We start from the raw sequence: 26,174 nt of genomic DNA on the forward strand, positions 1-26,174 counted from the left end.
GACTTTTTGACTTTTAAAAACTTTTATTGCCGCCAGCAGCAACAGCACTGGAGGCGATTCCGATATGAAACACACAAAGTCACCAGCAACACAAATGAAAATAATCGCTATAAATCCACGTGGTGTGGCGCTAAATGCGCCTCGCACAACACAAAATAAAAGCCACGTGGTGGTGGTTGTGGTGGTTGTGGTTGTGGTGGTTGTGGTGGTGGTGGTGGTTGTGGTGGTGGTGGTGGTTGTGGTGGTGGTGGTTGTGGTGGTTGTGGTTGTGGTGCTGCTGGTTGTGGTGGTGGTGGTTGTGGTGGTGGTTGGTGGTGGTGGTTGTGGTGGTGGTTGTGGTGGTGGTTGTGGTGGTAGTGGTGGTGGTTGTGGTGGTGGTGGTGGTGGTTGTGGTGATAGTTGTGGTGGTTGTGGTCATCGCGCGCGCCACGGTGACGAGCGAGTGCTTCAGAAGGTGAACACCACGAGGGTGCCGTCCACGCTGGTACAGAGAGAGAGAGGGGCTTTGCCGCCCCCCCAGGAGGAAGACGCGCTGCACATCACCGGCATGTGTGTGGTACGTGGCGTGCTCCAGCCGGAGCCGCGCCTTGAGCAGGCCCCTTGACCACTGGAAGCACAGAGAGTGTACGGGAGAGAGTGAGAGACTCAGAGTGGGAGAGAGTGTGGGAGAGTGTGAGAGTGGGAGAGAGAGTGGGGGGAGAGTGGGAGAGAGAGTGTAGGGGAGAGAGTGTGGAGGAGAGTGGGAGAGAGAGTGTAGGGGAGAGAGTGTGAGACTCAGAGTGGGAGAGAGAGTGTGGGTGGGAGTGGGAGAGAGAGTGTGGGAGAGAGTGTGTGAGAGTGGGAGAGAGAGTGTAGGGGAGAGAGTGTGGGGGAGAGTGGGAGAGACTCAGAGTGGGAAAGAGAGTGTGGGGGAGAGAGTGTGGGGGAGAGTGGGAGAGAGTGTGAGAGCGAGTGAGAGAGATTCAGAGTGTGCGAGAGAGTGAGCTAGAGAGAGTGTGGGAGAGAGAGTGAGAGTGCGTAGACCGAGTGGGAGGAAGGTTTAGAATGTAAGATCGTGTGTGTGTGTGAACGAGAAGGGTAAGAGAGTGCGAGAGGGAGGGGGGGAGGGAGGCAGTGTTGTAGTAAGACCGAGGCAGAAGCGAACGCGATGGAGAGAGATGAGATGGAGAGAGTTGGAGAGGGTGTGGGAGCCCATCGCAGCGCTGTGATCGTCTAACTGAGAATCGCCACAAACTCGCAACTCGGAGTACAACAACGGCGGCGACATCACTGGGAAGGAAAACCTCACCGCGCGAGGAGGTAGAGGAGGAGGAAGAGGAGGAGGTGGTGGAGGAAGAGGGACGTTGCATCTGGCCAGAGGATGTAACGAACTGTCACGGAGGACACTGTCAGGCAGCCGTGGTTGGTGAACCACGGTGGGAAGGGCACAAGGAAGGGAGCCAAGGGAGGACGACTCGAGGTAGATTCATCATCCACCCAGCTATCATCTCATCCCATAACACATCCATCCATCCACTCGCCCATCTATCTGACCATCCATTCACGCAAACTCTCAATCCATCCATCCACTCACCCATCTATCTATCCACCCATTCACACAACTGTCCATCCATCCACTCACCCATCTATCTATCCACCCATTCACACAACTGTTCATCCATCCACTCACCCATCTATCTATCCACCCATTCACACAACCATCCATCCATCCACCAAAAATAAATACACATCAATTTGCGCTACCGTTCATCATTCCATCCGTCCATTCCTTGATCCACCCACACGTGCAACAAACCCGTGCTCCTGGATGCCTCCTTCATGTCTCCATCCACCCATAACACCGTCCTTCATTCAGAGATCCATTCATCCTTCATTCCTTCCCAATCACCCCCCACCCCGATCTCCACATCGGCACACTTTTGCTTAAAACGCGTGTCGCGGTCCAGTCCACGTTGGACCGATCTAATGCAGTGGTTCTTCTTCTTAACCTGGGGGTGCACGCTGGACCCCCTGGAGATGTGCTGAGCCCTTTCTGGGGGGCAGCGAGACATGGGCAGAGTGTTTTTTAGAATGTAAATCATCTAAATAAAGCAGGGGAACGTGAGCTACAACTGACCTTGTTTCATCAAACCCTCAATGTGTTTATTAATATTGTACATTGTGTTTACTGTTGAGAACGAAAGGGGTTGCAAGGCTGCAGTAAAGAGTAAGGACAACTGATATAGACACACACACTAGAGACACACACACTATAGACACACACACTATAGACACACACACACTATAGACACACACACTATAGACACACACACACTATAGACACACACACTATAGACACACACTATAGACACACACACTATAGACACACACACTATAGACACACACACACTATAGACACACACACTATAGACACACACACTATAGACACACACACTATAGACACACACACACTATAGACACACACACTATAGACACACACACTATAGACACACACACACTATAAACACACACACTACAAACACACACACACTATAGACACACACACTATAGACACACACACACTATAGACACACACACTATAGACACACACACACTATAGACACACACACTATAGACACACACACACTATAGACACACACACTATAGACACACACTATAGACACACACACTATAGACACACACACTATAAACACACACACACTCTAGACACACACACACACAATAGACACACACACACTATAGACACACACACACTATAGACACACACACTATAGACACACACACACTATAGACACACACTATAGACACACACACACTACACACACACACACTATAGACACACACACTATAGACACACACACTATAGACACACACACTATAGACACACACACACTATAGACACACACACTATAGACACACACACTATAAACACACACACTATAGACACACACACTATAGACACACACTATAGACACACACACACTATAGACACACACACTATAGACAAACACACTATAGACTCACACATACAGTGTAGACTCATAGACTCACACAGAGACCCACAGACTCACACAGAGACCTATTGACTCACACAGAGACTCATAGACTCACACAGAGACCCATAGACTCACACAGAGACCCATAGACTCACACATAGACTCATAGACTCACACAGAGACCCATATACTCACACAGAGACCCATAGACTCACACAGAGACCCATAGCCTCACAGAGAGGCCCACAGACTCACGCAGAGACCCATAGACTCACACAGAGACCCACAGACTCACGCAGAGACCCATAGACTCACGCAGAGACCCATAGACTCACACATAGCCCCATAGACTCACACAGAGGCCCATAGACTCACACATAGACCCACAGACGCACACAGAGACTCCACAGACTCACACAGAGACCCATACACTCACACAGAGAGCTATTTCCTCAGACCTACTTTGTGTCTTTAATTTGTTGTCCTTCCCCCGCACCTCCGATTAGCACGGTTGGCTACGTACGGTGCGAAAGAAGTTCAACGTACACACAAAGACAATGATCCCCCTCGTATAGCCTGTAGCAGATTGTTGGGGCAAGTGCTGCTAGCGAGTAGCAGCACCTATGAACACACAAAGACAATGATCCCCCTCGTATAGCCTGTAGCAGATTGTTGGGGCAAGTGCTGCTAGCGAGTAGCAGCACCTATGAACACACAAAGACAATGATCCCCCTCGTATAGCCTGTAGCAGATTGTTGGGGCAAGTGCTGCTAGCGAGTAGCAGCACCTATGAACACACAAAGACAATGATCCCCCTCGTATAGCCTGTAGCAGATTGTTGGGGCAAGTGCTGCTAGCGAGTAGCAGCACCTATGAACACACAAAGACAATGATCCCCCTCGTATAGCCTGTAGCAGATTGTTGGGGCAAGTGCTGCTAGCGAGTAGCAGCACCTATGAACACACAAAGACAATGATCCCCCTCGTATAGCCTGTAGCAGATTGTTGGGGCAAGTGCTGCTAGCGAGTAGCAGCACCTATGAACACACAAAGACAATGATCCCCCTCGTATAGCCTGTAGCAGATTGTTGGGGCAAGTGCTGCTAGCGAGTAGCAGCACCTATGAACACACAAAGACAAAGATTCACCGTGTAACCTGTAGCAGAATGTTGGGGCAAGTGCTGATAGCGAGTAGCATCACCTATGAACACACAAGGACAAATATTCACCGTGTAGCCTGTAGCAGATTGTTGGGGCAAGTGCTTTTAGCGAGTAGCAGCACCTATGAAGGCTACCGGCACTGTGGCACACGAGGGGGTGGGTGGCCAGTACCACGCCCGGCCGCCTTGGGACGAGGTCGTAGAGACGAACTCTAGCGAAAGGGAGGGCTATGGGGGAGACTCCCAGAGTGGAAGCAGAAAGGGTTGTGACCTGCAGTGTGGTGGTTGAACACGGTGTGGTGGTTATGGTGGTTGAACACGATGTGGTGGTGGTGGTGGTGCGACAGGGATGTCCTCTGGCTCCCACATTATTTAACATCTATTTTGACCACGTAGTTCGTGAAGCCTTCAATAGCTGTACCGTAGGAATTTCAATTTGGTACAGATACAATGGGAGGCTGATCGATGCCCGGGTGTGGTCAAGGGATGGCTCCCAATTGCTCAACCACGTTATGTATGCTGACGACCTGGTAATTGCGGCACACTCAGAGGAAGAGTTGGAGGAGCTGCTGCTGAACCTGGAGCTTGTCACTAAGAGGTGGGGTCTTGCCATCAGCCCCACCAAAACTAAGCACCTGCCTGGGTATTTTGTACCATCGGACACTCCACCCCCACAACTCCCAATTGGTGATAGGGCAGTTGTGGAGAGAGTGGAGAGTTTTCCATACCTTGGCAGTGTGCTCATGACCACCTCCAGTTTAACAGCAGAGGTCTCACTCCGAATCAGTCTAGCGACATTATCTTTTCATTGGTTGCGTAAGGCTGTGTGGAAGCTACCTGGTCTATCACTCCACACGAAGATTCAGGTCTTCTCGGCCACGGTCATTCCCTCCCATCTCTACGCTTGCGAAACGTGGACACCCCTAATGGAACATCTTTGCCGGTTAGAAACATTTAGGCTGGCCTGCCTACGATCCATCCTGGGTTTAACCAGGCTGGATTGTGTGAGGAGCTCACAAATCCTTGAAAGATGTGAACAAAGTCCCATCTGTGAGCTCCTCCGGTAGGCAAGGCTGCGGTGGCTGGGTCATGTAGCCCGCATACCCAGCCACCGCATACCTAAACAGCTTTTGTTCGGCCGGATCGAGGGGGCTAAACGGGCGCGGCACGGGCTAGAGCAGAGATGGAGTGATGTGGTACAGGAGGACGTGGAGCTGAGTGGACTTGCCGATGACTGGTACCAGCGGTATCAAGATTGGCCTCAGTGGAGGAGGCTCGTGAAGGACGCTACTGGGCAGTTGGAGGCAGTCGCCCTCCAACAACAACGGAGGGCGGAGGAGCGACACTCACAACAACGAGCGGAGCACCGGGTGGCTAAGGCACAGCAAGTTGGCACAGTAGGGGGCACAGGTGGTGCATCAGCCAGTTGTCTCAGTCAGTCGACCCGTGTAATCTGGATCGGCCCCGTGACCTCCTGCAAGCGGGCATTCGACACTTCACATGGCCTCAAAGTGCACATAACCTGGCACAAGCGTCGTGGTTACGTCACTGCCACTTAGTGGAGTTGTTGTTGTTGGTGGTGGTTGAACACAGTGTGGTGGTGGTGGCAGGAGCCCTGCTCTCCGATGGAGCGAGTGCGGAGCGAGCCGCTGGCGCCGTGCGGGGCCCCGCCGGGCGGAGCGGCCGCGGCGCCACCTCGGGGCGAGCGGCCCAGGAGCCGGCGCCACTCGGCACACGTCGCCCGCTTCACCGGGGAGCCGGCGAGCCTCTGCGCCTACGCCGTGCTGGGCACCACTCGACCACCCAGCCTCTACGGCAGCGAGCCGGCTCCCAGACTGGTCCAGCAGCAGCACCAGCAGCAGCATCAACAGCAGCACCAGCAGCAGTACCAGCAGCAGCACCAGCAGCAGCACCCACAGCACCAGCAGCACCTGCAGCAGCACCAGCATCAGCACCCACAGCAGCAGCACCAGCAGCGGCGCAGCTTCGGCAGCGGCAGCGGCTTGCCTTCGCCGGCTCTCGAGTGCGGCTACCCGAGCCCCGCGCCGGCCGGGCACGAGTCCGAACCGGCACCGCCGCCGCCGCTTCTGGGCAGCCCCCGCGGCAGCGTCACCAGCAGCGGCGGCGGCGGCGGCGGCAGCAGCAGCAACCGCACCAGCGGCATCAGCATGGGCTACGACACGCGCTTCCCGAGCGCGCGATCCTCGCTCGCGAGCAGCGCGTGCTCGCAACTCGCGAGCCCTCGCTCCAGCTACACCGAGCAGCAGCAGCAGCTGCAGCTGCAGCAGCAGCAGCAGCTCGTGCAGCAGGTGCAGCAGTTGCAGAGCCGCTACGGGGCCGGCCTGGACGCCGAGGTGACGCCGAGCCCGCGCGCGAGCGGCAGCTTCGCTCAGCCGCTGCACCAGCAGCTGCTCCTGCAGCAGAAGCACCAGCTAGTGCAGCAGCAGCAGCAGCAACGCGGGACTCCTCCGTTGGTGCAGCAACAGCAACAGCAGCTTTTTCAGCATCACCAACATCATCAGCAGCAGCTTCAGCATCACCAGCATCAGCAGCATCAGCAGCAGCAGGAGCCGCCACCGCCACTGCCAGCCAAGAGCTACGCACCGCGGGCATGGGAAGCAGTAGCGGGGAGAGTGGCCCTGCCTCCTCCTCAACCTCACCACCCTCAACCTCACCACCCTCAACCTCACCGCCCGGCCCCTCTGGGCACCGCCGTGCCACTGCAGCCGGTCCGCTCGGCCCCCAGCGCGGCGCAGACGTCCACGCGCCTGCCGTGCCTGGCGCTCGACACGGCCGCTGAGAGATGGAGGCCGTCGAGGGAGCACGTGGAGGAGGAGGGGAGGAGGAGGAGCGATGATGTGAACGCTCGAGGAGGAGGTGGTGGGGGTTGCAGCAGCGCGGAGATGAAGCTGGAGGCGCTGACGCTGAGGTTGGAGCAGGAGCTGGAGACGCGGTGCAAGGCGGAGTACTTTGGTGAGTGGGTGGCGGAGAGACGGGAAGGAGTCGTTCCGTTGAGGTCTCGGTCTAGCGGAGCCCGAAGAAACATGGACTGTGGGCCAACGTTGGACGAACGTTGGGCCAACGTTGGGCCAACCACCTGCCAACGTTGGACCGACGTTTGGCCAACGACATGGCAACGTTGGACCGACGTTGGCATGTGGTTGGCCCAACGTCTGTCCAACGTTGCCATGTTTACTGGACTAGTTTTGTCTCATCCACAGGGTGTTCAACCACCACACTGCAGGTAACAACAACACACGCTCACCCACCCACAAGACAAAGATCTCCCGTGTAGCCTTCACAGGCTGTTGGGGCAAGTGCTGTTAGTGAGGAGCACCTATGAATGCCGGCACGGCACACGAGGGGCTGGGTGGCCAGCACCACGCCCGACCGCCTTTGTCTACCCAGTGGCGATGTTTACACACCGCACCAGGTACTCATTTGAGGCTGATTCGACCTTGGGGAGACCCAGGACCGGTTCAGATAATCGTAACCGGTGTTGGCCGTGAGCGGAAATGGAACTCGGGTCGCCGGGATCGTAGCGCAGCGTAGCGCTAACCGTTGCGCCACCGCTCCCACCCACCCACCCGCTCACCCGCTCACTCAGCACACTCGCCTCGCTCGATCCCTGAAGCGTGTTCACTGCTGGCCACACGACGTTTCCATGGTCCGTGCTCAGCAGCCGTATATATGGCAAGGCCGTAGCCATGGAGTCAACATTGGGGGGGACCAAATCTTCCAGGGGGTCTGGGGGTCCCAACCCAGAAAAATATCTAAATTTGAACACTCATTTCCTGCCTAAAATGTTTAAAAATTCACCAACACATGGGATGGACTGTTGATTTATGTTTTACAATAATGTCTAATAGTGTACTGTATTACATTGCTCTGTTTTTACTTTTTTTACATTTCTTGATTCATTGTATGTAATGGCAGAGATTAGGGATTAACAAAGTACAACCAAAACCACAATCATATAAACATAAATCAATGCATTGATTTATATGAAGACAAGTCCAGATGTTGTGGCCAGGTTTTAGCAAATTGTTGTTTTTATTTACATAGCATAGCAAAAAAAAATTATAGAAATATATTTGGGGGGGGGACATTTTGGGCATATTTGAATATTGGGGGGGATGTGCCTTGATATATGGAGAGGCGCATGCTGGGAATCATACTGAGAGGCAGAAATATACGGTACGTATGCGCTCCGATGTAGCTTCCAGTTGAGTGGCCGTCATCTATTTCAACGAGGCAAAGATCCCCCGTATAGCCTCAACAGAATGTTGGTGGCAAGCGCTGTTCGTGAGCAGCACGCACACACGCACACACGCACACACGCACGCACACACGCACGCACGCACGCACGCACGCACGCACGCACACACGCACGCACGCACGCACGCACGCACACACGCACGCACGCACGCACACACGCACGCACGCACGCACGCACACACGCTCGCACGCACGCACACACGCACGCACGCACGCACGCACGCACGCACACACGCACGCACACACGCACACACGCACGCACACACGCACGCACGCACACACGCACGCACGCACGCACGCACACACGCACACACGCACGCACGCACACACGCACGCACGCACACACGCACACACGCACGCACGCACGTTGAACTTCTTTCGCACCGCCACGTAGCCAACCGTGGCACGCGAGAGGGATGGTTGGCCGGCACCACACACGCCCGCCCGCCCGCCCGACCGCCTTTGTCTCTCACCTTACAACAACAACAACAACCGCCATTCGCTGCGAAGTGGCGGTGACGTAACCACGTCGCTTGTGCCAGGCTACGTGCACGTTGAGGCCACGCGAAGTGTCGAACGCCCGCCGCCGGCAGCAGGAGGTCACGGGGGTCAGACCCAGGTGGTGCCACAGGTCGACTGACTGAGATGACTGAGATGACTGGCTGATGCACCACCTGTGCCCCCTCCTGTGCCAACTTGCTGTGCTTTAACCACCCGGCGCCCCGCTCGTACATACACACGTACACGCACCCATACACACACGCGTACACACACACGTACACACACACGTACAAACACACGTACACACACGTACAAACACACGTACACACACACGTACATACACACGTACACACACACGTACACACACACGTACACACACACGTACACACACACGTACACACACGTACAAACACACGTACGCCCGCCGGCAGCAGGAGGTCACGGGGGTCAGACCCAGGTGGTGCCAGGGGTCGACTGACTGAGATGACTGCCCGATGCACCACCTGTGCCCTCACCTTACAAGCCCCCCCCCCTCTCACCCCCCCCCCCCCCCCCCCCCCACCAGGCATGTGCGTCAAGTGTAACGCGGGGGTGTACGGTGCGGGTCAAGCGTGCCAGGCCATGGACGGGCTCTATCACACCTCCTGCTTCACCTGCTTCTCGTGCGGTGAGTTGCGGGCGTGCGGGAGAGCGGTCTCGGGGGGTACAGGCGGAGCTTGACTCCTAAATTTGGGGGGCATGGCGGTCGCTTTGTCTCACATTAGAAATCGCGGGTGCGTGTAATTAACGCATTCATTTTTTTCATCTTAATTGTAAACTACTGAAACTAAACGAATTAAGGTGTCCAGTATGGCTGCCCCCCCCCGTGCCCCCCTCCGCCCATGGGGCAATCACGGGGACACCACTCGGGGGATCCAATGGGCACGTGGGGGAGGGAGGTCTCTACAGGACAGCAGCGGAGAAGGCTGCATGGCTCCAAGCGGTGGTCACCGGCGATCTTCTCGGCCGAGTGGAGCGGGAGTTCCACCGTGGTGCGGGGACTCGAGGGGCGATGTTTTTTGAGCCGCGACTCGGCTCTGCCTTGGTCCTCTTAACGGCTTCGGGCTCAGCGCAGCCTCGAGCCGCTCGGCAGCCTCCGAAGAGAGAGAGCGAGCGAGCGAGCGTAGGGCCGGGTTGAGGTTCTTGTAGGCGCTAGATACTGTTTCGTAGGCCTTCAGCGATAACCTTCGACGGTCGGTGCCGCCGCTGCTGCTGCCCCATGTCGCTACTTGTGCCGCTTGTCAGCCGCTTGTTTCGAATTGTGAAAGGGAGCGTTCTTTTTTCGAAGCTGATTTAGCAAACGAAAGCTGTCTCCGATCAACCATAGGCCAACGACGCCTAGTCTTCCCTTGCACTAACCCCCTATTGAGAATAAGATCGTGCCAAAAACACCTTGTGGAGATGTTACTGCTAATTTTGCAATGAAAAAGTCTCTAAAAGTTAATCTCCGGTGTTAGTCTATCTCGCTTGACATTGACATGATTCTGCCCCTTTGTATATGCACCGTGCACCGTCCTTGCTATATAAATATATTTATTCAAGAAGATAGCTTGGTTACATTTTTTTTATCGTACAAACAAAAAAGACGTGTCTTCTTGGTTCTTTCGGTAAAGTCACGTAGAAGGGAAGTAATAAAATAATAAAAATAAAACATAAAAGACGTGGTCAACATTTGTTTTCGTAGGACCTTTAGTTTTCGTAGGCCCCTTGGGCACAGTGACTACTGTGCCCTATTGGATATTACAGCCCTGAACAGTGCCGGATGATCCTCGTAGCAAAAGTAGCGACAAATGCAGCTACGGGCGCCGCACTTTCAAGGGCCCCGCGCTAAATGCTTTCAAGCTATCGTTTCCGGTTCAGTGATTCTGCACTTGTTCTATCACTATAGTACTATACCGCCTTCGACTTTTACGAACGACTGGGTGTTTAAGGTTAGCGATTAGTCGTATGATCTGGCTGTATAGAATTTGAAAAAATACAATTACTTTACTGTGCAAGTCAACAATTTGTGTTTTAATACGAAGTTGGACTTATCACCTGGAAATGTATAGCAGCAGGCGAATACTCTAAACGCGCGATGTTGATTTTAAATATGGGAGGAAAAATCCACACGACCACGGGGAGAGAAAGATGCAAACTCCAAATATAAAGCAGCAAGGCGTCAGGGTCGGGATTGAACCCACGACCTCCTGTATACCAGGCAAGGGAGTTAACATCTCCTAGCCACCGTGATGATGATGAGAGAGAGAGACACGCAAACTCCAAATACACAGCAGCAGGCATCAGGGTCGGGATCGAACCCACGACCTCCTGTACACCAGGCGAGGGAGTTAACATCTCCTAGCCACCGTGATGATGATGAGAGAGAGACACGCAAACTCCAAATGTACAGCAGCAGGCGTCAGGGTCGGGATCGAACCCACAACCTCCTGCACACCAGGCGAGGTAGTTAACATCTCCTACCCACCGTGATGATGATGATGATGATAGAGAGAGACACGCAAACTCCAAATATACAGCAGCAGGCGTCAAGGTCGGGATCGAACCCACGACCTCCTGCACACCAGGCGAGGTAGTTAACATCTCCTAGCCACCGTGATGGTGATGATGAGAGAGAAACACGCAAACTCCAAATATACAGCAGCAGGCGTCAGGGTCGGGATCGAACCCACGACCTCCTGTACACCAGGCGAGGTAGTCAACATCTCCTAGCCACCGTGATGATGAGAGAGAGAGAGACACGCAAACTCCAAATACACAGCAGCAGGCGTCAAGGTCGGGATCGAACCCACGACCTCCTGTATACCAGGCGAGGGAGTTAACATCTCCTAGCCACCGTGATGATGAGAGAGAGAGAGACACGCAAACTCCAAATACACAGCAGCAGGCGTCAGGGTCGGGATCGAACCCAAGACCTCCTGTACACCAGGCGAGGTAGTTAACATCTCCTAGCCACCAGGAAAGTCAAAGGAACCAGGCCGGGTTGGCTCAGCGGTAACGAGCGAGCCGCTCTCGATGCGAAGGTTGCGAGTTCAACTCCTGGCTGGGGGAGATGACTCAGCCCATCATCCATCCTGGGCCGATAAAACTTATACTACTTTGTGGGGACTTGATCGGTGGTTGAACTACATTAAGATTGAACTACATTCAAATTGGACTACATTAAGATTGAACTACATTAAAATTTTATTACATTCAAATTGGACTACATTAAGATTGAACTACATTCAAATTGGACTACATTAAGATTGAACTACATTAAGATTGAACTACATTAAAATTGAACTACATTCAAATTAAACGACATTAAGACTGAACTACGTTCTAATTGAACGACATTAAATTTTTACTGCATTCAAATGGTCTGAATGGTCGTTTGAAATCGTAAAAAAATACACAGGAGCCACCGGGAGGGGGGGGAGGCCTTGACCGGTAGGAAACCACCCCGAAACTTCCACTGCGTGGCATGCTGCTGCTGCTCCCTCTGCGGGAACACGTGGATAGAGAGCAGGGTGGGTGCGTCTCTGTGGGGGAGCAGGAGTATGGGGTGTGGCGCCACCTCGTGCTGAGTAGCCGCACTGCGACAAGAGAGGCTTCGTAGAGGCTGCACCTCGTGCGTGGAGACTCAACAAACCTTGTGGGGAAAAGTTGCTATAAACGAGCAGCAACTCCAAGACTTCGACTTTTAAACAAGTTTTATTGTCGCCAGCAGCAATTACACTGGAGGCGATTTCAATATGAAACACACAAAGTCACCAGCAACACAAATTAAAATAAACGCTACAAATCGACGCGCTGTGGCGCTAAAAGCACCGCGCACAATACAAAATAAGTATAACCCGTAAAAACAAAGTTTTTCACTATAAATCCTTTATATGCGTGGCGGCTAGAGTCCTCTCGTCCTCTGGCTTGAGATGGCTGCCACCTATGGGTCAGATGATTGCATTGCACCATTAAGCAATTGGTAATTAAATATAATACTTTTGTCCTAAAAAGTGTAAAATTTTGGGAAAATTTTTTTACGAACATTAATTGTCACGCACAACGAGTCTGTGTGGAAAATGTCAGCTCGATTGGATCACGGGAAGTGGGTTAAAAAACGACCGAAAGATTTGCACGGTCCTAAGCAAGCAAGCGAACTTAATATAAAGGATTTTAAAAAGTCACGTGGTGGTTGTGATGTCATCGCGCACGCCACGGTGACGAGCGAGCGCTTCAGAAGGTGAACACCACGAGGTGCCGTCCACGCTGCTACAGAGAGGGGCTTGTCCGGCTCCCCAGCGTTCGAAGAAGACGCGCACATCACCAACATGTGTGTGGTACATGGCATGCTCCAGCCGGAGCCGCGCCTTGAGCAGGCCTCTGAACACTGGCATCAGCACAGAGCAGCCGTCAGCAACTCCAAGAAGGCCGCCGATACGGCACACGAAAGGGGTTGATGGCCAACACCACGCCCGGCCGCCTTTGTCTCCCCAGTGCTCGATGTTTACAACACGGCAGCAGTTACACGTTTGAGGCTGAGTCGACCTAGGGGTGGCCCAGGCACCAGCCGTGAGCGGGAATCGAACTCTGTGGGTCGGGTTCGTGGCGCAACGCGATAACCGCTACACTACCGCTCCCCATACACACACGTACACACACAGGTACACACATACGTATACACAGGTACACACACACGTACACACACACGTATACACAGGTACAACAATCGCCATTCGCCAGTAAGTGGCAGTGACGTCACTACGACGCTTGTGCCAGGCCATGTGCACCTTGAGGCCACGTGAAGTGTCGAACGCCCGCTGGCAGGAGGTCACGGGGCAGACCCAGCAGGTGCCACGGGTCGACTGACTGAAATGACCGAGATGACTGGCTGATGCACCACCTGTGCCCCCTACTGTGCCAACTTGCTGTGCTTTAGCCACCCGGCGCTCCGCTCGTACATACACACACACACGTACACACACACGTACACACACGCGTACACACGTACACACACACGTACACACACACGTACACACACACGTACACACACGCAAACACGCGTACACACACACGTACACACACACACGTATACACACGGACACACATGTACAAACACACGTACACACACGTACACACACGTGTACACACATACACACACGCGTACACACAACACACGTACACACACACGTATACACACGTATACACACGTACAAACACACGTACACACACACGTACACACACACGTACACACACACGTACAAACACACGTACAAACACACGTACACACATGTACAAACACACGTACACACACGTACGCACACACGTATGCACACGTACACACACGCGTACACACACACCCGTACACACACACACGTACACACGTACACACACGCAGACGCGTACCCGAGGCAGCAAACATCTCCGCGGTGCAAGGCGCTGTCCATCGAGGATGGCAACATCGATGATTTCGTGCGAAATCCACGCGTCGTATACGCGCGCAATCCACGCGTCGTATACGCGCGCGTGCGCATATACGATGGCAGTGCCGGATGAAGCTAGTGCGGGGCCTTTAGCATGATGTTATAAAGGGGACCTTGATAAAAAAAAACCATACACATAAATATTAAAACGCACATTTTTTTTACTCGCACAGTAAAGTAATTGTATTTTTGCATTTGCTATACAGCCCAGGTAATACGACAAATTGCTAACCTTGAACACCCGGTCGTTCGTAAAAGTCGGAGGCGGTATAGTACTATAGTGATAGAGCAAGTGCAGAATCACTGAACCGGAATTGGTAGCATGAAAGCATTTAGCGCGGGGCCCTTGAAAGTGCAGGACCCGTAGGATTTGTAACCAATTTTGCTACGAGGATCATCCGGCACTGTACGATGGATGTAGATTATACGAGCGGAGAGTTGTTTAGTTTGTTATACTTTCCCCACTGCACCTCCGATAAGCACGGTTGGCTACGTACGGTGCGAAAGAGGTTCAACAAACATAAACACACACAGATACCCATAGAATCACACAGAGACCCATAGACTCACACAGATATCCATAGACTCACACAGACACCAACATACTCACACAGATCTATAGACTCACACAGAGACCCATAGACTCACACAGAGATCCATAAACTCACGCAGAGACCCATAGACTCACACAGATATCCATAGACTCACACAGAGACCCATAGACTCACACAGAGATCCATAAACTCACGCAGAGACCCACAGACTCACACAGAGACCCATAGACTCACACAGAGACCCATAGACTCACACAGAGATCCATAAACTCACACAGAGACCCATAGACTTACACAGAGACCCATAGACTCACAGAGAGACCCATATACTCACGCAAAGACCCACAGACTCACACAGAGACCCAGACTCACACAGAGACCCATTTCTTTAGAACTTGCTTTGTGTTTAGTTTGTTGTCCTTCCCTCGCACCTCCAATTAGCACGGTTGGCGACGTATGGTGCAAACGAAGTTCAACACAGTTCATAAACACGGTTGCGTGTGCGTGTGAATCCCACAGGACGTGCCCTGCGAGGGAAGGCGTTTTACAGCGTGCACGGCCGGGCGTACTGCGAGGAGGACTACCTGGTAAGGGCAGCCACCGCCTGTTGCCCAGTAAACGTGCCAACGTTGGGCCGACGTTGGCACATGGTTAAAACCAATGGGCGAACGTTGGGCCAACGTTAGTCGTAACGTCCCATGTTTACCGGATCCTCCCCATCCCCCTGGCTTCCCCAAGCACCTGCAGGGTCTTGTAGATATTTGGGCGAGATGTTAACTACCTCGCCTGCTGTAAAGGAGGTCGTGGGTTCGATCCCGACCCTGATGCCTGCTGCTGTATGTTTGGAGTTTGCGTGTCTCTCTCCCTCTTCATCATCACGGTGGCTAGGAGATGTTAACTACCTCGCCTGGTGTGCAGGAGATTGTGGGTTCGATCCCGACCCTAACGCCTGCTGCTGTATATTTGGAGTTTGCGTGTCTCTCATCATCATCACGGTGGCTAGGAGATGTTAACTACCTCGCCTGGTGTACAGGAGGTCGTGGGTTCGATCCCGACTCTGACACTTGCTGTATATCCTGACGCCTGTTGTATATATTTTGAGTTTGTGTCTCTCTCATCATATCACGGTGGCGAGATGTTTACAGAAGTGACCTGGGTATCACAAACGAAAGCCCAACGAAGTGGCTTATCCTCCGGTTTTTCCATCCACATTTTAGAATCTACTTCGCCTGGTGTGCAGGAGGGCGTGCGTTCGATTCCGACCCTTGACACCTATTGTATATTTGGAGTTTGTGTGTCTGTCTCGTTCATTATCATCATGATGGTGGCGAAATGTTAGCTGCCTCGTCTGGTATGCAGGAAGTCGTGGGTTCGATCCCGACCCTGACGCCTGCTGTACATTTGGAGTACACTACTGATGTTTACACACCAGTAGTGTACACACCAGCAGTGTACACACCAGTGTGTACACTGCTGGTGTGTACCACTAGACACACTGACGCACACCAGTGTGTACACTACTGGTGTGTACACACTGGTGTGTAAACACAGTAGTGTACACACCAGTAGTGTACACTAGCCCCAGCGTGTCGCTGCCGTGTCTCCGCGTCGTCGCGGCGTCCCTACGTCACAGTTTGACTCCGCCCCCCCCGCCCGGCCCCTCCCCTCTGACCGAGCGCGTGCCGCGTGCCTCCCGCTCCGCGCAGTACTCGGGCTTCCAGCAGTCGGCGGAGAAGTGCTTCGTGTGCGGACACCTCGTCATGGAGATGGTGAGCAGTGGGTCGGGGGGTGGGGGGCCAGGTGTGTGGGGGGGGGTGGGGCCAGGTGTGTGTGGGGGTGGGGAGCGGTGGTGGAGCGGTTAGCGCGCTTCGCTACGAACCAACCGGCGACCCCGAGTTCGATTCCCGCTCACGGCCAACGCGGGTGACGATTAATGATATTATCTGAACCCGTCCTGGGCCTCGCCCTAGGTCGACTCGGCCACAAATGAGTACCCCGGTGTGCGGTGCGTAGTAAACATCGCCGGCGGGGAGACAAAGGCGGCCGGGCGTGGTGCTGTCCACCCCACCCCCTCGTGCGCCGTGCCGGCCTTCATGGATCTTCGCGTTGTGTGTGCCAGTCTGTGGATCGGACTGTTCATGAGCGCGTGTTGCATGTGTGTCACTAGTGTATTGCGCGAGCGTAATTGCGGGTCGTGCCGCGCGTCGTTCGGCTCCCATGTCCGATGTTTCGCCCCCGCCCCCCCAATCGAATGCCCGCGTGGCCCTCGCAGATCCTGCAGGCGCTGGGCCGGGCCTACCACCCGGGCTGCTTCCGCTGTGTCGTGTGCAACGAGTGCCTGGATGGCGTTCCCTTCACCGTCGACGTCGCCAACAAGATCTACTGCGTGCGGGACTACCACCGGTACCCACACTACGACCAGTACCCACACTACCACCGGTACCAGGCCTGCACTACCACCGGTACCGGCCTGCACTACCACCGGTACCCACACTACCACCAGTACCCACACTACCACCGGTACCGGCCCGCACTACCACCGGTACCCACACTGCCACGGGTACCTACACTACCACCGTTGCCAGCTCGCACTACCACCACCTATGTACACTAACACCACTAGTAACGTCTTCCATTACACCACTGGAACCAGCATGCCCTATCGAAGACAAAGATCCCCCGTATCGTCTTGCACAGAATATAGGGGCAAGTGCTGTTAGCGAGCGCCTATGAAGTCCGCCACGGCACACGAGGGGGGTGGGTGGCCAGCACCGCATCCGGCCACCTTTGTCTCCCCGGTGGTGAAATTTACACACCGTACTGGGTACTCCTTTTAGGCTGAGTCAACCTAGGGGAGGCCCATGACCGGCTAAAATAATCGTCACCGGTGTTGGCCGTGAGTGGGAATCGAACTCGGGTCACCAGATTCATAGCGCAGCGCGCTAACCACTACACCTACGCTCTCCAAAGCATGCACTACCAAAAACAAAGACCCCCCCTGCCCCCCCGAATAGCCTTAACAAACTTTTGGGGCAAGTGCTGTTAGGGATCACCAATGAAGGCCGGCACGACACACGAGGGTGTGGGTAGATGGCCGGCACCACGCCCGCATGCGCTACCCCAAACACCGGCCAGGGAGCACGCTGGAGAGGCCATCCCACCGTGGAGATGGAGCGATGAAACCAGCCGGTGGGCTGAGTCCTCGACGCGGATTGTTGCATCGCCGAGACTGCGAGACGCTGCCCGGCTCGACGTGGCCCGGCGAGGCCCAGCGAGGCCCGCGTCCAGCAGTGGATAGATCACGGCCAAGCGTGACGACGACGACGAACAACATCCGCTGCTGCTGTTGCTGCTGCTGCTGCCGCTTGCTGCTCCTATTGTCCCAACAGGGCCTTCGCCCCTAAGTGTGCGGCCTGCGGCGGGCCCATCCTCCCCGCTCAGGTGAGATCCACCGCACTCATCGCTCACCGCTCACGGCTTGGCACTCACCGCTCGCTGCTCGCCGCTCACCGCACCACGCTCACCGCTCATGGCTTGGCACTCACTGCTCACCGCTCACCACTCACCGCTCACTGCTCACCACTCACCGCACCGCACTCACCGCTCATGGCTTGGCACTCACCGCTCACCACTCACCGCACCACGCTCACCGCTCACGGCTTGGCACTCACTGCTCGCTGCTCGCCGCTCACCGCACCACACTCACCGCTCACGGCTTGGCACTCACCGCTCACCACTCGCCGCTCACCGCTCGCTGCTCACCGCACCACGCTCACCGCTCACAGCTTGGCACTCACCAATTACCGCTCACCGCGCCCACCACACTCACACCTTGCGCAGCACCAGCCACCGTAGCTGCTGCTGCTGCTGCAGCTCGCTAACGGCACTTGCCCCAACAGTCTGTTGAGGCTACACGGTGAGGCGCAGGGGGTGAATCTTTGTCTTTGCGCATCCAGGGCACGGAGGAGACGATCCGGGTGGTGTCCATGGACAGAGACTACCACGTGGAGTGCTACCACTGCGAGGTGAGAGAGCTCCTCACCTCGAGTTAGATTTTTAAAATTATTATTAACAATGAGCAGCGCGCCGGGCGGCTAAAAGCACAATTGGAAGCGGAGTGTCTCCCGTTGTGTTTCTGTCTCCTCGCTCGCCTCTTCACTCTTTTCTTCATCTCACAGTCCAAGGAAAGTCCACATCGGGTCAATCACTGTTTGAGTTCCCACACAGCGATCTTTAGCCGTCAATGCGCGATGCCCTGAGCTCGCTTTCCTGCCGGCATTTGACCTCGTGACCTGCCAATTTGGAGTTTAGCGAGTTTGAGTTAAACTATAAACTAGTTTTTATTTTACCAGGGTAAGACGGAAAAACGGGAAGACCCGGAGAAAAATCCACGTGACCACAGGAAATATACAACAGGTGTCAGGGTCGGGATCGAACCCATGACCTCCTGTATACCAGGCAAGGGAGTTAACATCTCCTAGCCACCATGATGATGATGATGATGAGCGAGACATGCAAACTCCAAATCTACAGCAGGCGTAGGGATCGAACCCACGACCTCTTGCAGACCAGGCGAGGTAGTTAACATTTCCTAGCCACCGTGATGATGATTATGATGATGATGATAGACAGAGAGAGCGAAATGTAAACTCCAAATATACAGAAGGCGTAAGGATCGAATCCACAAACTCCTGTAGACTAGGTGAGGGAGTTAACATCTCCTAGCCACCGTGATGATGATTATGATGATGAGAGAGAGAGAGAAATGCAAACTCCAAATATACAGCAGGCATAGGGATCGAACCCACAAACTTCTGTAGACCAGGCGAGGTAGTTAACATCTCCTAGCCAGCACGGCGCCCCTCGCGGATCCCGTTGCCTGCCACCGCCTCTCCCGCATCTCCGACCCCGTGACCCCCACGCACCCCACACCCCCTAACTCAACGCCCCCCACCCCTCACCGACCTCCTAACCCCAACCCCCTTCTCCCACCATCCAGGACTGCGGGCTGCCACTCAACGACGGCTCCACCCGGCGCTGCTACCCACTGGCGGGACACCTACTGTGCCACCCGTGCCACGTGCGGCGCTTGCAGCAGCAGCAGCAGCAGCTGGTGGTGGCGGTGCCGGGCAGCGCCGACGGCACCGCACGGCTCGCGCCGAGACTCCACCTTCCCGCCACCGAGTTCTGAAGTCCCGCAGCGACCGCTCACTAAGATCCACCACCCTCCATCCACCACCCCCTACCCCACCACCCCCTACCCCGCCACCCCCTACCCCGCCACCCCCTACCCCACCACTCGAACCCTGGATGGGTAACGAACCCTGGATGGGTCACGAACCCTGGATGGGTCACGAACCCTGGATGGGTATCGGAACCTGGATGGGTCACGAACCCTGGATGGGTCATGAACCCTGGATGGGTCACGAACCCTGGATGGGTAACAAACCCTGGATGGGTCACGAACCCTGGATGGGTCATGAACCCTGGATGGGTCACGAACCCTGGATGGGTAACAAACCCTGGATGGGTCACGAACCCTGGATGGGTAACAAACCCTGGATGGGTAACAAACCCTGGATGGGTAACAAACCCTGGATGGGTCATGAACCCTGGATGGGTAACAAACCCTGGATGGGTCACGAACCCTGGATGGGTATCGGACCCTGGATGGGTCACGAACCCTGGATGGGTCACGAACCCTGGATGGGTCACGAACCCTGGATGGGTCACGAACCCTGGCTGGATGTCGGACCCTGGCTGGATGTCAGACCCTGGCTAGGAATCGAACCCTGGCTGGGAATCGAACCCCGTTTTGCTGGGTTTGTGGCGCTGTGCGTGTGAACCACTGCATCACGCTACTGCTGGCAGCGCACACACACGCACGCGCAGATACACGAGCTCACTCGCAGATACAACAGACTTATTTGGTCCAAGTGCCTCTTAGCAAGCAGCATCTGTTAGGGCCGCGCACGAGGGGATGGTGTCGCCAGCGCCACAGCGCCCGCTCATTTAAAGGCCGAGTCGACCTAGGGGAGGCCCAGAACCGGTTCAGAAAATCATGACCGGTGTTGGCCGTCAGCGCGAATCGAACTCGGGTAGCCGGGTTCGTAGCGCAGTGCGCTAACCGCTGCTCCACCGCTCCTTACACGCACAAAACAAAGATCGCCCGTATAGCCTGAATAGACCGTTGGGGTCAAGTGCTGTTAGCGAGCACACGCACACGGACACCCTCCTTCCCGTTGGCCACCTCTTGTCCCCGACTTGCCGTCTGACATTCCACTCCGCCAAGGGGGTAAAGCAGCTCCAGGCAAGAGCAAATCCACGTAGCGATGCACATTCCTCGTACACATTCCGTAGAACCTTATTGTTATTATAATACGTGTATAATTATTATCGTCGCCGCTGTTGTAATTATTATCAAGCCCGCGCGACGTGGCAGCACTATCGTTGACATGAAGCACTTAATCCCACCCCAACCACCCATCCACTATCATCACCCCTCTCACCTCGTCCTCCTACGTCCTCACTCCGTCCTGTGACTCCCATCTTCACGTGAGGGTGGGGCGGTTGACATTTGATTTAAGTAACGGCGCAAATTATCTTTCTCGAAGTCCGATTCTTACGCTCTCGAAATGTACACCGAATTGTAGTTAGCGTCTCGTTGGCTAGGAGATGTTAACTGCCTCGCCTGGTACACAGGAGGTCGTGGGTTCGATCCCGACCCTGACGCCTGCTGCTGTATATTTGGAGAGTCTCTTTCCCTGTGATTAGTGTGGACATTTAGAATCCATTTATTTGGCCGCTTTACATTTTCACGTGATGATGATAAGCCACTTCGTTGAGCTCTCATTTGGCTTCTGCAACATACCTATGTGTTAAAATAAAAACAAATGTAATAGTTTAGAATAGATTCCCATCTATGCAAATTATACCACAGCCTTACGTTTACACCAATTTTGCCACGGTTGATACATTTCTCGCAAATTACTTCGCAGCGTCGACCCCCTGCCCCCGCCACCGCCCTCTCCTAATGCCCATGTATTTACAGGCCCGTTGCTGCGAGCACCCAGTGCCGCACAGGGACAGCTGCCACCGGGGACGTCCCCGTTTCGTGGCTAGACCGCAGCAGGGCATCGGAACGGTCGGGGTGTGAGGGAGGGTCGGTGGAGTAGCGGAGGCGTCCAAGGGAGCGCCGCTGCTCCGTGTCGTCCCCTTTGACCCTTCAAACCGGGGCAAACTGACGCTCGCACATAACGGGACGGGACGAAATGGGAAACGCTAACAAACGAGACTGGTGAAAAGTGAACGCAAAAGAATCGCTTCTTGAATCAAATGGCGCCTCCTCGCCCCGCCCCCAAATTGTGACCGTTTATCCCAGGTCTAGTATTTTATATATATATATTTTTATATATACACAAGGCTCTTATTTGTAACAAAAATATTCCGCTCGTTAATGGCACCGACTGAAGCGGAGCTGTTAATGCAAGGGAACGCGAACAAAGGCGGGGAGGGGGTTTGCGGTCGGTGGGCAGGGCGCCCTTGCGTTGGCGCTGCCACATGGCGCTCTTTAACGAGCCGCTGCGTTGTGACGTCACGCGCACGCTCGGCCAATGAGGGCTCGCGAACCCCCCCCCCCCCCCGTACGCGAGCCCAGGCCAATCGCCTCCTCCCATTGGCTGGGTTGTGACTCGGCCCACCTAAAAACGACGCTCATTCGGAGGCGGCTCTGCGGTCCAGAGGTCGCAACCGGGTACCCGATACCCGTATCCTACCCAATACCCGGCTACCCATACCCAGTCGGGTACGGGTACGGGTACCCGTTTGCGACCCTGGTGCGGCCGGGTACGGGTAGGCTGTGAGTCACTGGTGAGTAACTGTTTGCCACTCATTTCTCAACGTCTTGTCTCTTCTCACAATTTAAGTTCCTAGAATCAACCCACCCATGCCTGCAACATGGCTTCATCCCAGAGGTCGCAATCAGGTACCCGATACCCGTACCCGGCCGGGTACGGGTAGGGTACGGGTACCCGTTTGCGACCCTGGTGCGGCCGGGTACGGGTACGGATAGACCGTGAGTCACTGGTGAGTAACTATTTGTCACTCATTTCCCAACGTCTTGTCTCTTCTCACAATTCAAGTTCCTAGAATCAACCCACCCACGCCTGCAACATGGCTTCATCCCAGAGGTCGCAATCAGGTACCCGATACCCGTACCCGGCGGGGTACGGGTAGGGTACGGGTACCCGTTTGCGACCTTGGTGCGGCCGGGTACGGTTAAGGAATCAAAACCCGTTTGCGACCTCTGCTGCGGACCCCTTGGCTGCTGTTGTACGACGGTGCGCTCTGGGATGCTGCTCACAGGGTCATTCAAGAGACAAAAAACAATGCGCTCTGGAGCGCTGCGCGCTGCCCTTTGAACGCAGCCTGGGTGAGATCTAAGGCCATGATATGCTAAAGTGCAATGTTAGGGCAATTGCGGCAGCAATGGTTGCTGTGGCCATTTTGTTTTGTAATTTAAAATTTGTTTTAAGTCTAAAGTTGCCCAAATCTGGACCAATCCGATAGCTGCTGGCCACCCCCTCGAGTTGACAAATGGGAATGTCAGGCTCCAACGTCACTGTGGTGGTGCCAAACCCCCGCCTCTAAGCACCGCTGCCTCACCGGAAACATCACTGACGGCCCAACCAAGACACAAGAGGTTTTTGAGTTAGATAGAGTAAATATAAACGTGTCGCTAAACCCTCCACCACTCGACACAGCCAACTAGCAAGGTTTGTCACGTAAACAAAACATGCCAATTCGTTACTAGTACAGCACACCGGTGTTTTTGGAGGGTAAACCCCACATTTTCAAATCGAGTACGACCACCGGCAGAGGCTACTGAAGGGCTTCATGACCTCGAAATCCACACTTCAAACGTCGCCAGACTTCACATTGGCACGCGAAACGAGCAGCTTCCAATCAGAACCACAGGTGGAGAGGTCACGTGGCTGCCCCAAAGGTAGTAGACCAACCGCCGCTCAATACAGAGTTTGCAACAAAGCTGCTCATTGGCAGGGGGTGAGGCTTATTGCAGAAGCATGCGACGGAGGCCCTGTGGACCAACCTGGTCAAGTCCGCGTGCGGATGCATTCACCGTGACCACACGCCAGTTCGCGTCACGTTGGACGTCAAAAGACGCCCGTGACGTTTCGAAAGAGAGGAGGCCACGTGTGCCCACAATCGTGGTCCAATTTTGAGAAGAAAAAAAATGTACCCGCAAATTTATTCCGGTAAAAAAAAATACGCATCGCATCACCACCTCCATCTCTCTTACTCACCCAGTGAGACTCAGCAGCACCTTCTTGATTGCCGTGCGCCACGAGGATGCAATCAACGGCAGAGCGCGCTTGCGATTCGACGTCGCAGCGTCGCCGTTCCAACCCGAGTCGCCCCGCAGTAAACGCGTTGCCGGTGATGGTGGCGCTGGTCTTTGTCCGCCTGGCGTGCGCGGGAGTGAGTGTGTGGCTGGGGCACGTGAGCGTTCGGGTTTGCGCGTGCGAGAGTGAGAGAGCGAGAAACGCCGAGAGCCCAGCTGAGCAGCTCGTCCACGCTGGGTTGCTGAACGCGTTCGCTGTGTTACGGAGCCCGCCGCTCGGTCACGGAGATGTATCGCGCGACTGGTCGCGACCGATCATTGCAAACCAGTAAAGTATTTATCTGTTTGTTTTTGTACCTTGCTCTGTGTCCACCCGTCGTCTGAGATTTGTCTTCGCCACGGCACTGGCATTAAGCCCGGCACGCGCAAAGTGCTTGCCGCAAATGAACCGCGATGTCTTGCTGCCGATTTCGTCAAGGAGGATAAACCATCATCACGCGAACTCTGGGGTCATCCTCGCTGCAGCAGAGGCTTCTGGCTAACCGTCGAACAAAGACGGCGCTTTCAGATGCGCTTCCGCGGCCGTCTGGAACGCTCTTCCTTCCGATATCAGGCAGCCGCTGGAGCTGTGCACTTTTAAATCATCATCTAGATTGACGAACTCATTTCTTTAGAACTGCTTCTTGTGTTTAGTTTGTTTCCCCCCCCCCCGCACCTCCGATTAACACGGTTGGCTACGTACGGTGCGAAAGAAGTTGCAACGTACGTACATTCAAGGTTTTGCGGGGGAGAGGGGGCAGCCCAGGTAAATGTGGAACGTTGAGCCAACTTTAGGCCAGGGGTTTTAACCACGTGGCAATGTTAGCCCGACTTTTACAATGCTTACAGCAGGACAGTATTTAATGCGGGAATGGTCATAATGCTTTGCAACGGTGGATAGATCGTGGCTGGTGACGCGTCATCCAGATCAACACTTAAAACGTGCACGCGGATTTGATTACAGCGACCGCGTGAGCCGCGGGAACAACAACAACGTCGCATGCCGGACCCGCTGGTAACTCGAGGTATAGAAACGAAGCTGATAAAACTATGAACTTACGTTTAATTGTAAGACCCACTGCGCTGTGTAGCTCTTTTTTTCAGAAGCGACCTTGCTATCACAAATGATAGCCCAACGAAGTGGCTTATCCTCCGGTTGTTTTTAGAATCTACCTCGCCTCGCGTTGCGGAGGTCATGGGTTCGATCCCGACCCTGACACCTGTTGTATATTTGGAGTTTGCGTGTTCTCCCCGTGGAATCAACACGCGCTTAGATTATTTGGCCGCTTTACATTTCTACATGATGATGCTGACGACCACGACGATGATGATGATCATCAGCCGCAATCATTTGCGATAGCCCCCCCCCTCCCTCCAGGTCGCTTCCGAAAAAGAGCCACACGTAGCTTAGGTTGGGCCCTTACACCTGGCAAAACAAACACACAAAATGAGTTATCAAGTGGAGACGCCGCACGAAATCATTGTCGCGGCGCACGGCTGTCGTGGCGGCCGCACCGACGGCCGGCCGATATTCTGCGGCCGCACCGACGGGCGGTCGATGTTGTGCGGCCGCACCGATGGCCGGCCGATGCGTTGCGGCCGCCGCGGGGGGCCGTGTATGGGCAGCACGGCCGCCACGGGGGCGCTGGCGGCGCGCCTGTTGGCGGGACGCGCGCTAACCGGGCAGCAGGTCACCCACGCAGAGCAGCGGCCACCTGCGGAAGGAAGAGAGAGGCAGGTGACAAGACGGCTCGGGGGGGGGAGGGGGGGGGGACATCTCGCCGG

The 26,174-nt window shown here is 54.7% G+C and overlaps 1 protein-coding gene across 2 annotated transcripts; it reads left to right on the forward strand.

Annotated features, from left to right (window-relative positions):
• Positions 1-932: 932 nt before the first annotated feature.
• LOC133357908 (zyxin-like) lies at positions 933-24,711 on the forward strand. 2 transcript variants are annotated; one of them, XM_061576082.1, is made up of 9 exons: positions 933-1,459; positions 5,749-7,128; positions 9,500-9,601; positions 15,509-15,576; positions 16,696-16,758; positions 17,262-17,392; positions 18,379-18,430; positions 18,946-19,014; positions 19,989-24,711. In XM_061576082.1, the coding sequence occupies exons 2-9, from the start codon at positions 5,781-5,783 to the stop codon at positions 20,178-20,180; spliced, it is 2,025 nt and encodes a 674-aa protein (XP_061432066.1). In that variant the 5' UTR covers positions 933-1,459; positions 5,749-5,780; the 3' UTR covers positions 20,181-24,711. The 2 variants fall into 2 exon arrangements, with proteins under 2 accessions (XP_061432066.1, XP_061432069.1); XM_061576085.1 differs by having other exon boundaries at positions 5,766-7,128.
• Positions 24,712-26,174: the final 1,463 nt, after the last annotated feature.

Source organism: Lethenteron reissneri, chromosome 60 (assembly GCF_015708825.2).
Source record: "Lethenteron reissneri isolate LAM-NWPU_2019-01 chromosome 60, ASM1570882v1, whole genome shotgun sequence".
Classification (NCBI taxonomy): domain Eukaryota; kingdom Metazoa; phylum Chordata; class Hyperoartia; order Petromyzontiformes; family Petromyzontidae; genus Lethenteron; species Lethenteron reissneri.

Bases quoted from the DNA above. Each gene is read 5' to 3' on its own strand.
- LOC133357908 (XM_061576082.1), top strand. From the start codon at position 5,781: ATGGAGCGAGTGCGGAGCGAGCCGCTGGCGCCGTGCGGGGCCCCGCCG. The intron at 9,602-15,508 runs GTGAGTTGCGGG...TGAATCCCACAG, and splicing joins CTTCACCTGCTTCTCGTGCG to GACGTGCCCTGCGAGGGAAG. The intron at 16,759-17,261 runs GTGAGCAGTGGG...TGGCCCTCGCAG, and splicing joins GACACCTCGTCATGGAGATG to ATCCTGCAGGCGCTGGGCCG.